Raw genomic sequence first — 19,199 nt, 5'->3', positions numbered from 1 at the left:
TGTTTAACTTGCTGGAGCCAGTTGATATAAAAAAAGTTTTTTCCTGGAACACCCCTTTAATGTCCCATGGTGCCTCTGTCTTTGTAGAGACAGTGAGGGCAGAGTCTCATCACTGAAACGATTAATACATCAGTGGCATAAAACTTGTGTCCCCTAATTCACACTGCAGTGTCGGTGTATTCCTATGTTATGCAGCTTCAGCCTGTTTTTCTCTGTCCTCAGGGAGAGCAATGCCAGGCTGCATCTTGTAGGCTACACTTGAGATTGTGCCCACAGCAGAAATTGTGAGAGGTCTCTCAATGAGGTCTGAGCTTCCAGAAAAGATCTGATAGAAGACGTAATCCTTTAGTTCACAGGATGTCGGCCACACAGGACACAGCTACAAATAGTAAAGGGCTCAATACATATGAATTCAACTCAGCTGGAATGAAACTGCATGCAACGTGCTGAAGAGTTAGCATTATATGCTATGTAAAGTGTGTACAAGGTCAAATATATATATATATATATATATATATATATATATATATATAACACTGCTAGGACTGAAAAGTAGTAAATGACATAATAATAACTACCTGTGTAGACAGCCAATCTTTGTTGTCATCATAGTCTATATGCATTGGAATATGGTTCATTTGTGTCACCCAAACGAACCAGTTACTTTCCACGAATCTAAAACAAAGAGAGATAACAAGAAGGGTCATATAAGCGTCACTCACTAGTAAACTCATATTCTTCAACATTTTATTTCAGAACTTGACATCGCCCTGAGCTGCTCTAAATTCAACCTCACTCTACGAGACCTTTAGTAATATGATAGCACATCACAAAAGATGGTAAATGCTTTAAAATGCTGGAAAGTTCTCGGGAAACCCTTTAGGCACTACCCCCGCTCTGAAATTATCTCATCCAACATAAAGGGGTATGATGCCCCTAGATATCTTATCCCCTATCCAAAGTATAGGGGGTAAGATGTCTGATCGCGGTGCACATGCAATCTCAGCTGCGGCACCCCAGACATTGGGTGCACGGAGCGGACTTCGTTCCGTGCCAGATGACTGGCCATGCCCCCTCAATGCAAGTCTATGGGAGGGGGCGTGATGGCCGTCACGCCCCCGCCCATAGACTTGCATCGAGGGGGTGTGGCTGTGACTACATGAGTGATGTCACGAGCCTCCGGCACTGCACCCGACGCTCTATACAAACGCCGGGTGCAGTAGGGAGATCGCCGGGGTCCCCAGTGACGGGACCCCCACAATCAGACCCCCACAATCTAGGGGCGGAGTACCCCTTTAAACTTGATGCTGGTTATTATCATAGCTTTCTGGAGTCTAAGCTCAGAGTTCAGCATTTAAATCCTGAACCCTATAGAAGGAGATTTATCAAGCTCCATGGAATATATTTTTGGCGTAAAAAAAAGTTGCACACATGCGACTTTTCTATACATGCTGCGACTTTTTAGATTTTTGCTTATTCAAAAGCACATTTCTGAAATCTGCTCACATATGGGGATATTTATCAAAACCTGTGCAGAGGAAGAGTGGTGCAGTTGCCCATAGCAACCAATCAGATTGCTTCTTTCATTTTCCACAGGCCTCTTTAGAGGCCTGTGGAAAATGAAAGAAGCGATCTGATTGGTTGCTATGGGCAACTGCACCACTCTTCCTCTGCACAGGTTTTGATAAATCTCCCCCATAGTAATTATTATTATTTTTTTTACCTTGCAGTGGTCATGTATTTATCAAATGCAATAGTCGCTATTTATTAAGAAAAAAAAGTGCATACGTCTGCAGAAAAGGACACCCGATGCGGTACACCCCCCCCCCCCCCTTCACTCTCTAGCAACGCTACTGGTAATAAAGGGTAGATAAGGAACTTCGGCCATTAACATAAGGGAAAACTTTTCTGCTTTAAAAAATGCTTTTGTAAGCGAGTTTCCCGGGTTTTGCGATTTATTTATCAAGGTCGTGCGACTATTTGATAAATAGGTCACATGTAAGCAAAAGTAAGTTAAAAAAAATTGTCCTATAAAAGCCATACGTGTGAAAATGATAAATTTCCTTCGTATAGATTTTATAAATGGAAACCTAAGGATCTACGAAAACGCCAATGATATGGAAGGTGAAATGTACACTAACTTACCGAACTAAGAAGAAGAGAGTGATGGTGCCACCAATTCCAACCATAGGAACATATGTCAGGAATAATCTTACATAGAATGAGATCATCCAGGCCAGATCCTGAGCAGAAAGTTGAAACAGAGAAATTATCAAATTGCTTTTTGGGGAGAAGTGTTTTACTTTAGTGTCCTCCAAAATCTTTCCCCCCTGACTGTAGTGCAAGGTGAAAACATGACATTGGGGGAGATTTATCTAAACCTGTTTAGAGGAAAAGTTGCCCATAGCAACCAATCAGATCGCTTCTTTCATTTTGCAGAGACCTTGTTAAAAATGAAAGAAGCGATCTGATTGGTTGCTATGGGCAACTCAGCAATTTTTCCTCTGGACAGGTTTTGATAAATCTCCCCCATTGCGTATATACAAAACCCCTTCCCTTCAACTACGGTACTTGGTTGCACTCGATGGACATATGTCTTTTTTTTTAACCGTACTAACTATGTAACTATGAACAAAATATGTACAAAACAAATTGTCATTTGTATTTGATGCTACAAAAATATAACATTCTAATATGTATGACATTTTGCTGGGAGACGAATATACTTTGCATACTCGAGGCCAATATAGATATGCAGATACATATGCATGCGCAAATCCACATCCTCTAAATCTACTAAATAGAAAACCACAGATAAACCGATATTGCAGAAAATAGAATATTTCAAATACATGTCTGTATCAAAGAATCAAATCCTGATGCAGATTCCTTCCCTTAGGTTGTCGTGTGTCTAATCTAAACATCCAAAATGTTTCTCTATTGCGTAAATAACTTATAGCGATCCCTTCTTCTAGCATGCAACATATTACCATCTCTATACCTATGGCAGAAAGGGACACAATGCCCCCTCTGTCATAGTCCTGAAAATGTTGGGCTAAGGTAGATATATTGCCCCTCCTAATGTCTGATATCCGTCTACAAATTCTCGTTTTCGGACCTAGAGATGTGCACTCCTTGTGCTGTAACTCAACAACTGACCGGACGCCAGGTTCACTACTGCTGAGGTATTACAGTACAACTGATGTTATATTTTACCTGATATGACAAACCTCTTCTGTATGATTTAAAACTATCCTTCACCACCATGAAATGCATCTCCCATAACCACATTTCTTAAAGGGGTACTCCACTGCCCCAGTATTTGGAACACTTTGTCACGTTACGACCACGGCCCCTCAATGCAAGTCTATGGGAGGGGGCGTGATGGCCCAGAATCAGTGTCGGCCATTGCTTCTATGGGCAATAAGATTAGAGCGGTCTAATTGAAAGACTTTTTCACAAGCTTCGGTCAAACACTTCTTAGAATAGCCTCTTTGTTCCAGTCTTTCCATCAGGGCATGCCATTCCCTAGCAAATACCTCTCCATTCGTGAAGTTCCGCTTCAATCTGCAGATGTTTTGTATCACATGCTTTGGGTGGCATGAGGATGCTTGTGCATACTCCATTTTGTGTTTTATAGGTGATTGTCTTTCTTCTAACGTCACAATCACGTTATGAGGTGTATTACTATTTTAAAGTGTTGAGCTTCATTTAGAGCAAATATGCACTGTTGACAAAGGGTTTGCGTACCCGAAACGCGTCAAGTGACTACCTGCTCTGTATTTTATTGTGACTACAAGAATTAATAAAGCACCATATCAACAGTCCATGTAAGATTATCCTTACGCTGTTACCTTCTGTGTATACGTGTACCTCTGATGGAAGGCCAAAACATGATGGTTGAACAGAACGATGGAGCAGTTGCCCATAGCAACCAATCAGATTGCTTCTTTTATTTTTAACATGGTCTCTGAAAAATGAAAGCTGGATCTAATCTGATTGGTTGTTATGGGTGACTGCTCCACCATTCCTCTGCACAACGTTTGATAAATCTCTCCCAATTTTATTTGGCCTTTTTGGCATGAAAAAGCACCACAATAAGGGCTGGGTTCACATCACGTTTTCTCCCATACGGGAGCGCATACGGCAGGGGGGAACTAAAACCTTGTGCTTTCGTATGCGCTCCCGAATGTAATTCATTTCAATGAGCCGGCCGGAGTGAAACGTTCGGTCCGGTTGGCTCATTTTTGCGCCATATGCGCTTTTACAACTGGACCTAAAACTGTGGTTGACCACAGTTTTAGGTCCAGGGAAAAAGCGCATACAGCAAAAATGAGCCGACCGGACCGAACGTTTCACTCCGGCCGGCTCATTGAAATGAATTACATACGGGAGCGCATAGAAAGGCATACGGGAGCGCAAGGTTTTGTCTCCCCCTTGCCGTATGCGCTCCCGTATGGGAGAAAACGTGATGTGAACCCAGCCTAATACAGTTTTCGTGTAGTTTTTTTTTCTCCTAAAATTGTCTGTATTAGTATTTTCCCCTGAATTCTTTTTATTAAAAGTCATGTGACTAAAGGAAAAAAATGCCCACATACATGTACACCTGCATGTTTTTCAGTTTTTTTCCCCACCTATAGAGGTCTATGCAAGAAAAAGTGCCACAAAAAAAAACCCCATAGCCAGATGATGCTGTGAAGAACTGCCCCTGAACCCCAAAAAACGACACATTCGACACTTGGCCTTATTTTTTCTTTTTCTTTTTTTTTTTAAAGCAAAAGAAACACTGCGGCAAGATGTTAGCTGGGGATCACTTAGCATCTTTTTCCTTTGGCGTTTTTTTCACTCCTTATTGCCGTTTTTTTGGCTTAGTGGCAGTTTTACAAAATTGCAGCATGCTGAGACTATGGCATTTTTTCTGTGCAGATCGGCATTTTTTCTGTGCAGATCGGCATTTTTCTCCCATAGATTTCTATGGGAAGAAAGAATACAAGAAAAACATAATGTTGGTTTGGCATTTTTTTTTGTGTGTGGGGGGGGGGGGGGGGGGGGGATTTTGTCTACTCTTTTCACTTTTATTTACATGAAAGACGCTAGTCTGGAAGCAGAAAAAACGTGCAAATGCTCAAAAAAAAAAGCAATTTCAGCTAACATGAAAAATACGCCAGAAAATGCCACAATGACACAAGTCACAGAATGAAACGCCAAAGCGCAGGCAGTTTTAGTGTATTGTTTTCTTTTTCAGGCTAATAGAAGACTCCAGAAATAAGAAATAAGTTACATGTCAATGCATTTTATATTTCCCTATAAAATAGGCCCCTTTCACACTATAAAATCACTCCTGTTACCAACGCCCGTTAGGAAATCGGCAGTTATGCGGCCGGTACTAAATCACTAACGGCCGTTAGAAAATCCCATTATAGTCTATGGGATTTTTATAATAGCCGTTTTAACCCGTTATCGCCCGTTATTAATAACTTCCGTTATTTTGTGACGGGCGAATGAACGGGAGAAATAGTGCATGAACTAATTCTCCCGTTACTATCGCCCATCACAAAATAACGGAAGTTATTAATAACAGGCGATAACAGGTTAAAACGGATATTAGAAAAATCCTATAGACTATTATGGGATTTTCTAACGGCCGTTAATGATTTAGTACCGGCCATATAACTGACGATTTCCTAACGGGCGTTCATAACGGAAGTGTTTTTATAGTGTGAAATGGGCCTTACCAGCTAACATCAGGCCACAGCGTAACACCCATATAACCCCCACCCCTTTACGCCCCCCCCCCCAAAAAATTTTTTTTAACCATTTTTTAACAAAACCACTGTGTCTATTTTCAGTCTGATGGGGTTGTCTCGCCTTTTTCCCTTCGATAACTGTAAATTAGTTGTTTTTGCTAGGGAAGAAACACCATCTCACCATATCACTGCAGGGAATCTGTAGCTTTACATGTTGGCCATTCAGTAAAGTGACAGGTCCACCAGAGGAACCCATACCTTTATATCCCAACCAGGGTGCCTCCAGCTGTTGCAAAACTACAATTCACATCATGCCCGGACAGCCTTTGGCTGTCCGGGCATGATGTGAGTTGTAGTTTTGCAACAGCTGGAGGCACCCTGGTGGAAAACACTGCCTTATATAATGTCCATTTACTCTAATAGGGCACTTGGACAGTTACTTACATTGTAAAGAGACTCTGTGACTAGGTTTATGGTGTCTGAGGGCAACATAAACTAGTGACAGAGAAGCTGATTGATGTGTACAATGTATAATGCAGCTGATCCCCAGATATCTTTACTAATGTCGAGGACACAGAGTGCAGAGAAGCAGTTTTTCCCATTATGAGCGTGCTCAGTAGTCATCAATAGTCTTAGTGTGTATAAACAGATAGCTGTCAGTCATCAGTGGGGGCAGATATCAGAGGAACAGCTGCATTACATAATGACAGTGATCAGCTCCCCAGATAGGGCAGCATAAGCCTTTAAAGGAAACCAATCATGATATTTTACCATGCATGTGATGCGGCCATGCCGGGGCTGTCAATCATGCTGAGGAGGTGTGATTATGGCCGGAGAAGACAGGACTAGGTAAGTATAGCTCTCCGCCCAGGGAACTACTTACCAGGCTGCCGGGAGACGTTTTCTAACTACTTATACTCACCATCCCTGCAGGCAGGAATGTCTCCCAGAGATGGCGAGGAAGAAGATTTTACCATACATGACGCATTGCCACACGTAATGTATGGTAAAATCTGATGATTGGTTCCTTTTAAGTAAGTCTTAAGGTGACTTTTACATAACGGCAAACTCATTCACAAAACATCTACTAACCACAATGAACACATACCGCCCACTGCTTGCGTTGTACAACAAAGTAGAAGATATACCACTGGAAATAGAGCGGGATAAGTGCTGGAGGACCAACTAAAGGAAAAAGAAATGACAGTGTAACGCATCAAAGTATGGACGGTAATCTCCACATCTTCAGGTCCCCAAAGTGGGATACTCACTCAGGAAGAAATACTTGTGCTGGTGATTGTATGGCATGTATTTCTTCTTTTTAATTCCAAGCTGTAGAAAAAAGACAGACAGGAATTCACATTTTGCTTTAAATCTTTCATTTACTACTCCAGCAGCAAAAGGGTAAATATACAGTTAAAAAAAACTTTTTTCAAACGTACAAATTAGGTAGGAGTGACAGCCAATCATAAGGCAGTATAGGTGATATAGAGTCTCAACAGGTAAACTGATTCCTCTTTCATTGCTGCTCTTGCAGAGATATAAGTGTTATTCCTACATTCCTTATATGTGCATTATATTGTTATATATTACCTCATATTAATAAATATACTTTATTCTCTTTTATCTCCTCTATATTCCCTTGTTTTCACTTCCTTATTTTATATTTCATATTCCGTTATACTCCTTGTCTTCTAGTATATTATAATTCCTTATATCCCTTTTTTAATATATATATATATATATATAATATATATATTTTTTTCACCTATTAATCCATCCCTGGTATCTAGTGGCTTACCGTCATTAGATTCAGGTATTCCCTCAGCCGTGGCTCCCGCCGCGTTTCTGAGGGCTGATGTCGCAGCAGATGATCAGCTGTTTTCCCGCCCTGTAATTTACCTCACACCACGCTGCTGCTCACTGTTCCTGTCAGCAGACATCGCGGTTGGTGACGCAGCTCATGCACCTGACTGCCGGTCTCGTCATACAGTCCTGTGTCGCCACCTACTGTTCCAATACAGCTCTTACACGTCTCTAATATCCTTTATTTCCTTATAGTATATTGTGTGTGTGCGTATATATATATATATATATATATATATATATATATATATATATATTCTTCATATCTCCCTTAGTATTATCTTCCTTTGTTCTGTCATCATCATTATCTTGTAGTTCATACATTCATTGTCTATATATATCATTAGCTGAATTTATTTATTTATTAATTCATACATTTTAGTCATAATTTATTCATAATTAATTATTTTCATAATTTATTCATCATTAATACTAATTTTAATTTATAAAAAAAAAATCATAGTTGATATATATTGTTACGTTATGCGTTCCGGCCGCACATGCTTGCCGTGAGCTCATGGTCCCGTTACCTGCTGCTACCGGCGGGGCTGGGACTCGCATCGCGGGATGCACCTGCATGCGAGCCCCAGTCTGTCACTCACCTGGTGCTTCTCTTGCCCCAGCCTCTGCCTCACTGCTCCGGCGCGCGCGACCTCCTGCTACGTCCTGACTACGCTACTGTGCTGCCTGCCCTGACTTTCTGCTATCCAGACTACGAGCTGCCTTATCCCTCCTGTGCCTTGCATCTCCTCACCAACCTGTGTGGTCGAGCCGTGCCAGGGGTAGCGACCTGGGTGCCGCCTGCCGCAGCAAGTCCATCCCGCTTTGTGGCGGGCTCTGGTGAAAACCAGCGGCACCTTAGACTCCGCTCCCTGGTACGGTCCGAGTCATCTGCCACACAGGTCCAGCGGATCCACGTCCACCGGGGTACCTGTATTCTGAAACGTGAGTTTTACATATATTAATTCATTATTTATTTATCAGTCATTTCATATATTTACACACAGTCTCTTGATTAATTTATTATTCACAATTTAATAATTAATTTCTAATATCTGTGCTATCTATTATTTATTTACATATTTACAATATTTTTCCATAATACATTTTCCATATACTTGTTATAACAATGGCGAATGAAGAACAAAATAAAATGGTTTCTCCACAACCTTATGAAATGGTGGAAGAAGGACTTTTACAGAGCATGGTGGACCAGTCTGTTAACAAATCCGTACAGACTGCTGTTAGCTACGCTATGTCATCAGTTCATGACTTCATAGCTAAGTCAATGGCTATGGTCCTTACCCATCCAAATAATCAACACTCCCCCCATATGTGTCCTTCCACACCCTCGGACCTGAAGACTTCACATCTAATATGGCTGAAGGTATGAAGCCGGGAAAACCTTTCCATAAATGGCGCTTCATAACTACCGGTCCGATTTTATCAAAACACCCAAAAAAAAAATCCAAAAAATTGGAGGGCCAGGAAAAATGTAACGCTTTGACACAAAGCAAAATATTTGATGTACCTAAGTCACATCCATTACCCTCGGCCCCTGAGGAGAAAAAGCGAAAGCAAAGCCAATTAATATTCCTATTTCCCTGGATCAGTCCTCCGCTGATGAGACTGAATCCTCAGATCTAGATGATAACTCAGCCTACGAGGATATATCTGATAATGATGGAGAATATGATGATTTTTTTTGTGTGGAGGATCCCAATTCTGTCATATTGGACAGTGAAGGAACACAGTATTTTGACCGTGGATTAATAAAACATCCAAGGTTGGGAGAGTGGATCCCTCACCCACAGGTGTCTAAATATATTTCTTTATGGCTTAAAAAATCCATGGATAGGGCTACCAGAAGTAAACTTAAGTCTGAATGCCCTAGATCCCCACTTCCAAACAAGTTGTCTAATACTCCGGACTTAGATCCAACTATTGTAAAATTTTTATCTAAATCTGAGAAAAACCCTAAGAAAGGGGTTGATAGGTAATTAAGCACTTTCCAAGACATATACCTTGACCTTCTCGGCCCATTGACAAAAATACTGGATCTTACGGAGGAAGCCTCCTTATCAGGAGAGCCTATTAACCTTACAGTTCTTAGGGGTTGGGAACAAAGGGCTATATGCCTTTTTGGAAGTGCCAACTCCTCTCTATGCACTGAACGTAAGAGATCCATTCTCATGAGGCTAGACCCTCAACTAGCCCATTTGGCCACTAATAAGTCTAATTCTAATTATGGTTATCTTTTTGGTGACTCTTTTATCAAAGAGATCAATAAATATGTGGGCTTTTCTCGACTCTCGACAAAGCCCCATCCTCATTGAAAAGTCTTTCAAGGTCACATTTTCCTGGCCAATACTCCCGTGAGGGACAATCATATAGGGGCCCGCCACCACCACCTCGCTCAGCCAGATACCCTCCACCATTGGTCTCTTTCAACCTTACACTATTCTTCCCAAAAAGAGGAAGGCCCTGGAGGGCTAAAGGCCACAGAGGATATCCTAGGTCTAGACCCGCTGCAGGTAAGTGCTCTTCCTCAGTAATCTTCCCTCATTCCCTTGGGAGGAAGGTTATTGCATTTTTTCCAGAACTGGTCTATGATAACATCAGACTCATGGATACTCAATACAATTTTGGGGTATCAAATAGAATTTGTCTATCCCCCAAATCAAATTCAACTACCTCATCACATTGTTTTTTCTCAGACAGATCAAGGTCTTCAGGTCAGGTTCCTCTAAACTCACAAGGTTTTCTGAGCAACCTGTTCTTGGTAAAGAAGAGAGATGGAGGTCACAGACCTGTAATAAATCTAAGAATCCTCAACAATTCTTTGCATTACCAGCACTTCAAAATGGATGGTATCCATCTCCTCAGAGACCTATTACTCCAAACGATTGGCTAGCAAAGATAGTCCTCAAATATGCCTATCTCACGGTGCCTATACACCAAAACTCTCAACCATACCTCCAATTTTTATGGAAGGGACAAAAATGGCAATTTACCAGCCTATCTTTCGGTCTATCTTCAGCTCCATGGTGCTTTACAAAGCTCCTCAAACCAGTGGTGTTCATCTAATTATATACTTGGACAACATTCTATTAATGGCCCAATCTCTGGAGCTCATTCATCTACATATTCATTGGACTCTGACATTACTTTCCAATCTGGGATTTTTGATCAATCTCTAGAATTCAGTACTGATTTCCTCAAAGGAACTAGAATTCCTAGGATTTATGATCAATACACGATCAGCCATATTGAGTCTTCCTTCCAGGAAACTAAAGACAATCCGCAGAGAGATTCGATACATCTTAAACAACAATTGGTCTCTCTTAGCTATCGCTCGCATAGTAGGCCTTTTATCAGCATCCATCCAGGCGATATTCCCAACTCCCCTCCATTACAGAGCTCTTCAGCTCCTAAAATCCCAACATTTAGGAAACGGCTTGGGATATTTCAACAAAAATATCCCTCACTTCAGTAAACAAAGAGGAACTTCTTTGGTGGTTACACCATATTCAGACATGGAATGGGAAAGCCATCTTCAACCCACTTCCATCCAGATCTGATCATAGAATCAGATGCCAGCCGTACAGGATGGGGTGCTCGCTGTGGTCCACTTTCCACAGGAGGGAAATGGTCAGGGAGGAATCCTCTCTTCATATAAATTGTCTAGAATTCTTAGCAGGGTCCTTTGCTCTCAAGAGTTTCGTGAAAGACAGATCCCACTGTTGTGTCCTACTTCGGATGGACAACATTTCAGCCGTGCAATACATCAATTGGCTAGGGGGCACCAAACCCAAACTTTGAAAGCTCTGAAAGCGGAATATCTCCCAGGTCTATCCAATTCCACTGCAGATTGGAATTCCCGTTATCTAAAAGATTCCAGCGATTGGAAACTAGACCCTGCCATTTTTCATCAACAAAACATTCTCTGGGGTCCTCTACATCTAGATCTGTTTGCATCCCGATTGAATTGTCAACTTCCCCAATTCCTCACTTGGTGTCCAGATCCAGAATCTCAAGGAATAGATGCTCTCCTCCAATCCTGGCCCCCTCATACTCTGTATGCATTTCCACCTTTTGCTTTGATACCGAGAGTTCTATTGTTGACCAAATCTCAGAGATTGACTCTAGTCCTCATAACTCCTCTTTGGCCATTACAGACTTGGTTTCCCCAAGTTTTAGGAATGACAAATGATTTTCCATGGATCCTTCCTATCCATCAATCCATTATCCTGGATCCCCTGGATCCTGGGAACCCTTATCTGTTAGTCAGGTCAGGCCTGATAGCCTGGTTAATTTCAGGTCAACAGAATCTGGTCTTGAACTTTCACAATCAGCTCAAGACATCCTATCAGATGCATGGGCTCTGTGTACCAGATTTGCTTACGGATCAGCCTGAAGATTATGGTCTAATTGGTGCATTCAACCGGAATTGGATCCCATACATGCACCTATAACTCAGGTTATTAATTTTCTGTTCCATTCTTTTGACTCAGGTAAGGCTCAGGTATATCCTTTTATCACACACCTATTCATGCTTTACCCATAAGAAAACGTCCATTGATTTGTAAATTAATGAGAGGTATTAAATTTAGAAGACCTCCTTTACCCAAGTATCAATCTACCTGGGATATTACTTAAATTTTTAATCTTCTTAACTTCTTAACCTGTGACGATAATGATCTTCTTCCTTTAAAGTTGTTATCATTCAAACTGACCGTAATTCTATGCCTTATTTCCTTTAAGAGAGTTGCAGATATCCGAGCCCTAGATACCTCTCGTAGACAGCTCTCTCCTCAACGTGTGACCTTTTTCATTCACCGTCGAACCAAGACTAACATCCATTTTTTTACCCATTTTTCCCCCATAAAGAAAAACTCTGTGTAGTTAGATGTTTACAGACTTATGAACGCAAAACAGAATCCCTTAGACCTTCTTCAGCTTCTCAATTCCTAAATTCCTTTCGCAAACCTCATTTACCTGTTTTTTTCTACAACCCTTGCCAGATGGGTTAGTCAAACCATGTCTTTAGCAGGTATAGACACTAATATTTTTGGAGCTCATTCAACCAGAGGGGCTATGTCCATTAAAGTTAGACAGGCACGTGGATCTCTATCAGATACATTAAAAGCTACTAATTGGTCTTCCAAATCCACATTTAAAACTCTCTATTTTAGACCTGATCCTCATGTATCTATGGTTTAATTTTAAAGGAATAATCCGGTACGGACTATTCTTATTCTATCTTCTTAAACTTTCACTTACCTTCCTACGCTCCCCCGAAGCTCCGCTACAGCTGATTGGTCGGCCGAGCTGTCTACTTCCTACTTCCCTTAGCCGGGAACGTCACACGGGGCTTCAGCCTATTACCGGCCGCAGCGATGTATCGCATCGGTCGGTGATAGGCTGAAGCGCTGTGTGACATTCTAGGCTAAGGGAAGTAGGAAGAAGACAGCCCTGCCGACCGATCATCTGTAGCGGAGCTGCGGGGAACGTAGGAAGGTAAGTGAAAGTTTATTTTCACTTTTTTTGCAGCCCGGGCAGAATAGAATAAGAGTAGTCCGCACTGGACTATTCCTTTACTTGCATGTGTATATATATTTGTACAGGGTGGGCCATTTATATGGATATGCCTTAATAAAATGGGATTGGTTGGTGATATTAACTTCCTGTTTGTGGCACATTAGTATATGTGAGGGGGGAAACTTTTCAAGATGGGTGGTGACCATGGCGGCCATTTTGAAGTTGGCCATTTTGAATCCAACTTTTGGTTTTTCAATAGGAAAAGGGTCATCTGACACATCAAACTTATTGGGAATTCCACAAGAAAAACAATGATGTGCTTGGCTTTAACGTAACTTTATTATTTCATGAGTTATTTACAAGTTTCCAACCACTTATAAAATGTGTTCAATGTGCTGCCCATTGTGTTGGAATGTCAATGCAACCCTCTTCTCCCACTCTTCACACACTGATAGCAACACCGCAGGAGAAATGCTAGCACAGGCTTCCAGTATGCGTAGTTTCAGGTGCTGCACATCTCGTATCTTCACAACATAGACAATTGCCTTCAGATGACCGCAAAGATAAAAGTCTAAGGGGGTCAGATCGGGAGACCTTGGGGGCCATTCAACTGGCCCACGACGACCAATCCACTTTCCAAGAAACTGTTCATCTAGGAATGCTCGGACCTGACACCCATAATGTGGTGGTGCACCATATTGCTGGAAAAACTCAGGGAACGTGCCAGCTTCAGTGCATAAAGAGGGAAACACATCATCATGTAGCAATTTCGCATATCCAGTGGCCTTGAGGTTTCCATTGATGAAGAATGGCCCCACTATCTTTGTACCCCATATACCACACCATACCATCAATTTTCGTGTTCCAACAGTCTTGGAGGGATCTATCCAATGTTGGTTAGTGTCAGACCAATAGCGGTGGTTTTGTTTGCTAAATTCACCATTCACATAAAAGTTTGCCTCATCACTGAACAAAATCTTCTGAAGGCAATTGTCTATGCTGTGAAGATACAAGATGTGCAGCACCTGAAACTACGGATACTGGAAGCCTGTGCTAGCATTTCTCCTGCGGTGTTGCTATCAGTGTGTGAAGAGTGGGAGAAGAGGGTTGCATTGACAATCCAACACAATGGGCAGCACATTCAACACATTTTATAAATGGCCAGAAACTTGTAAATAACTCATGAAAGAATAAGGTTACGTTAAAACCAAGCACATCATTGTTTTTCTTGTGAAATTCCCAATAACTTTGATGTGTCACATGACCCTCTTCCTATTGAAAAAACAAAAGTTGGATTCAAAATGGCTGACTTCAAAATGGCCGCCATGGTCACCACCCATCTTGGAATGTTTCCCCCTTCACATATACTAATGTGCCACAAACAGGAAGTTAATATCACCAACCATTCCCATTTTATTAAGGTGTATCCATATACCGTATATACTCGAGTATAAGCCGACCCGAATATAAGCCAAGGCCCCTAGTTTCACCCCAAAAACCCAGGAAAAGTTATTGACTCGACTATAAGCCTAGGGTGGGAAATACATCATCCCCCCATGTAATCATCAAGACCCCCGTCATTATCCCGCCGCCCCCCTTCATCATCACCGCCTGTCAATCCCTTCATCAGTGGTCTTCAACCTGCGGACCTCCAGATGTTGCAAAACTACAACTCCCAGCATGCCCTCCCCCCTTTTGTTTTGTACTCACCTCCCCTCGGCGGGAAGTTAGGGTGAGCTGGTCCGGGCCATCTATGCTGCAGGGACCGTCCGGTGGGGAGGGTTAGTCATTGCGGGCTGTCCATTTTCAGCGGGGGGCCCTCTTCTCCGCGCTTCGGGCCCGGCCCCCGGACTAGTGACGTTGCCTTGACGACGACGCTCCGGGCCCGAAGCGCGGAGAAGAGGGTCCCCGCAGCATAGATGCCCCGGACCAGCTCACCCTAACTTCCCGCCGAGGGGAGGTGAGTACAAAACAAAAGGAGGGGGGTTGGATGATGACGAAGGCTGCAGTGGTCTTCAACCTGCAGACCTCCAGAGGTTTCAAAACTACAACACCCAGCATGCCTAGACAGCTGTCCGGGCATGCTGGGAGTTGTAGTTTTGCAACATCTGGAGATCTGCAGGTTGAAGACCACTGAGAAGGGATTGACAGGTGGAGAGTTCACTCGAGTATAAGCCGAGGGGGCGTTTTCAGCACAAAATATCGTGCTGAAAAACTCGGCTTATACTCGAGTATATACGGTAAATGGCCCACCCTGTACTTGTTATTTGTACATATTTTTATGCAAGCTTTGAACATACATACTGTGAAGTCTCCTGCTCTCATAATAAAATTGGAGATTTTCCTAGTCCCTTATGACGGAAAATATGGATTTTTATTAAAGACATGAGAAGAACACTATCCCTCCCGATATCCGTTCCCTGTTCTATTTACCTGTTTCTTTTTATTGCAGTTTAATGAAACCTCATTGCTGAAACCACTTCTTCATCCTTGCATGATGGGATTCATCTGCTTCTGAAGTTTTCCTGTTGATCTTCATTCCGGTCTTGTTCTACAGATGTTACCTTTATTGTGATTTCCAGTTCGCACCAATCAAAGAGGAATCACTTTACCTATTCAGACTCAATATCACCTTCTTCCTTATGATTGGCTGTCACTCCTTCCTAATTTGCATGTTTGAAAAATGTTTTTTGTTAACTGTATATTAACCATTTTGCTGCTGGAGTAGTAAATGAAAAATTTTAAGCATAATGTTTGTCTCCTGTCTTTAATAAAATCCATATTTTCCGTCATAAGGGACAAGGAAAATCTCCAATTGCTATGGGTCAATAAAAGATAAGGATAATCTAGAGTACAATTTTATAGTATTTTCTATTTTCTATGCCTTACGGTAGGGTGGAACACTTTTTGCTGTCCTCGCTGTGAGCTTTAACCTTGTACTACAAGATCACTGTGTACATTATCCCTTTACAATTCCCATTACCCCTGAGCTGTGACATGATGGTGTCCATTATTTCAATAGTTCATCACTTATATTGCTCTTATACTGTGACATCACTGTGTGCATTTTATATGAAGTATGGCATCACAGTTTACATTATTCCTGTGCTATGACTTAACTGTCTGCATTATTTCTATATTATGATATCACTGTGTAATATTACTGTTCTCTGACATCACTATATACAGTGGGGCAAAAGAATATTTAGTCAGCCACCAATTGAGCAAGTTCTCCCACTTTAAAAGATGAGAGAGGCCTGTAATTTTCATCATAGGTATACCTCAACTATGAGAGACAGAATGGGGGGGGGGGAAAGAATACAGGAAATCACATTGTAGGATTTCTAACGAATTAATTGGTAAATTACTCGGTAAAATTATACTTGTTACTTGTATTAATGGCTCCTGTTTGAACTTGATATCAGTATAAAAGACACCTATCCATGACCTCAAACAGTCACACTCCAAACTCCACTATGGCTTAGACCAAAGAGCTGTCGAAGGACACCAGAAACAAAATTGTAGACCTGCACCAGGCTGGGAAGACTGAATCTACAAAAGGCAAGCAGCTTGGTGTGAAGAAATCAACTGTGGGAGCAATTATTAGAAAAAGAAAAACATACAAGACCATTGATAATCTCCTTCGTTCTGGGGCTCCACACAAGATCTCACCCCGTGGTGTCAAAATGATCACAAGAACGGTGAGCAAAAATCCCAGAACCACACGAGGGGACCTAGTGAATGACCTGCAGAGAGCTGGGACCAAAGTAACAAAGCCTACCATCAGTAACACACTACGCCACCAGGGACTCAAATCATGCAGTGCCAGACGTGTCCCCCCGCTTAAGCCAGTACATGTCCGGGCCATTCTGAAGTTTGCTAGAGAGCATTTGGATGATCCAGAAGAGTATTGGGAGAATGTCATATGGTCCGATGAAACCAAAGAAGAACATTTTGGTAACAACTCAACTTGTGTTTGGAGAAGAAAGAATGCTGAGTTGCATCCAAAGAACAACATACCTACTGTGAAGCATGGGGGTGGAAACATCATGCTGTGGGCTGTTTTTCTGCTAAGGGACCAGGACGACTGATCCATGTAAAGGAAAAAATCTTTGGAGGGAGTTAAAAGTATGTGTTGCCCAGTGACAGCCCCAAAACATCACTGCTCTAGAGGAGATCTGCATGGGGGAATGGGCCAAAATACCAGCAACAGTGTGTGAAAACCTTGTGAAGACTTACAGAAAAAGTTTGACCTCTGTCATTGCCAACAAAGGGTATATAACAAAGTATTGAGATGAACTTTTGCTATTGACAAAATACTTATTTTCCATCGTAATTTGCTAATAAATTCTTTAAAAATCAGACAATGCGATTTTATGGATTTTTTTTCCTCATTCTGTCTTTCATAGTTGAGGTATACCTATGATGAAAATTACAGGCCTCTCTCATCTTATTAAGTGGGAAAACTTGCACAATTGGTGGCTGACTAAATACTTTTTTGCCCCACTGTACATTATTCACAGTAGGACCTTTTATGATATCATGATGTGCCTAATTCTGCCCTGTGTTTTCTTTCCTGCACTGTGACATCACTATGTGCATTTCTCCTGTGCAGTGGGCTGATGTCACAGTACATCTATATATCTGTATGTGCTATCACTGTGTCCATTATTCTTGTACTTTGATATAAACATACCAATAATGTGACATTATTGTGGGCATTATGTTTGTACTATGACATTACTATGTATATGATACAAGACTTTTCCAAACCTTTGCTTATGCACTTTTTTTTTATAGTGACTCCTTATGCGCATTATTCTTGTGCAAAGACATTACTAGGGGCGAAAATAACTATAAACTGGGAAATCTGGAATACAATATATAACTGAGACAAGTAGTAGTGGTAAGACTTTATTGAAAACCAAATGGCATGGCATCAAGACATTATAGTACCAGTTGCTAGGCTCCATCTTGCTTTGATATGCTGCATTCTTAGTTCTAAAGCAGTATGGTATATGGCAATGCAGGCACTGTAGTAACCTTAGTGTATTCTGTTTAGGCCCCTTTCACACTGCCGTTGCTCCCCGTCAGGAACGGCCGTTAAAATCTCTTTTTTTTTTTGCATGTGACTTTAACAGTCGTTCTCATGACGAGGAGCAATGGACAACATTGGGTCCTGACGGCTCCCATTTACTATTATGGGGGTCACCAGGTGCCGTTGTTTTTTGCCGCTATCTCCCGCTATTCTCCCCGCCTCCCCCAATGGCCGTCACACTGAAACAGGTAAGTATGTCCAGCTTACCATGGCTCCCAAACACACTTCTGCAAGGACAGGGTTCAGACCAAAACTGAATAGTCACTGCTTACACCCAACACATTTCTGGCAGATGTCCTTAAAGGGGTATTCCAGGCAAAACCTTTTTTTATATATATCAACTGGCTCCGGAAAGTTAAACAGATTTGTAAATTACTTCTATTAAAAAAATCTTAATCCTTCCAATAGTTATTAGCTTCTGAAGTTTTCTGTCTAACTGCTCAATGATGATGTCACGTCCCGGGAGCTGTGCATGATGGGAGAATATCCCCATAGGAACTGCAAAGCTCCCGGGACGTGAGTGATCAGAGAGCAGTTAGACCGAAAGCAACAACTCAACTTCAGAAGCTAATAACTATTGGAAGGATTCAGATTTTTTAATAGAAGTAATTTACAAATCTGTTTAACTTTCCGGAGCCAGCTGATATATAAAAAAAAAGTTTTGGCCTGGAATACCCCTTTAATCATGGACATCATATATTGTGGGAATCCAACCCTTTCAAATCTGCTACACTGAGCAGAAAATAATCATCACCTGACAGTAACCACCTGCAAAAAAAAACAACCTATAGCAGGCTTACACACCATGTGATAAAGTATGTAAGTAAAATACATAAAACCCATCAAGACGTGAAGAATTGTAAACAAAAGTGCTATCACATGTCTAAAAGACTGTTTAATTAATAAAAACACACAAGCTGGCAGCTGACGTGATCCATGATAGATGT

General features: G+C 41.6%; 1 protein-coding gene across 2 annotated transcripts in view; it reads right to left on the bottom strand.

Annotated features, from left to right (window-relative positions):
* FADS1 (fatty acid desaturase 1) overlaps positions 1-19,199 on the bottom strand; it is a 48,498-nt gene that overhangs the window by 5,782 nt on the left and 23,517 nt on the right. For both annotated transcript variants that reach the window (XM_056526794.1, XM_056526793.1), the window contains 4 exons: positions 7,019-7,079; positions 6,856-6,932; positions 2,146-2,243; positions 579-675 (listed from right to left, as the gene is read on the bottom strand). In XM_056526794.1, the coding sequence (XP_056382769.1) occupies positions 579-675; positions 2,146-2,243; positions 6,856-6,932; positions 7,019-7,079 (333 nt within the window). The remainder of the gene's footprint in view (positions 1-578; positions 676-2,145; positions 2,244-6,855; positions 6,933-7,018; positions 7,080-19,199) is intronic.

This window comes from Hyla sarda, chromosome 6, assembly GCF_029499605.1.
Source record: "Hyla sarda isolate aHylSar1 chromosome 6, aHylSar1.hap1, whole genome shotgun sequence".
Taxonomy (NCBI): Eukaryota; Metazoa; Chordata; class Amphibia; order Anura; family Hylidae; genus Hyla; species Hyla sarda.
Note: the sequence above shows the minus strand (reverse complement) of the source record. Positions and strands in the feature narration are given on the sequence as shown.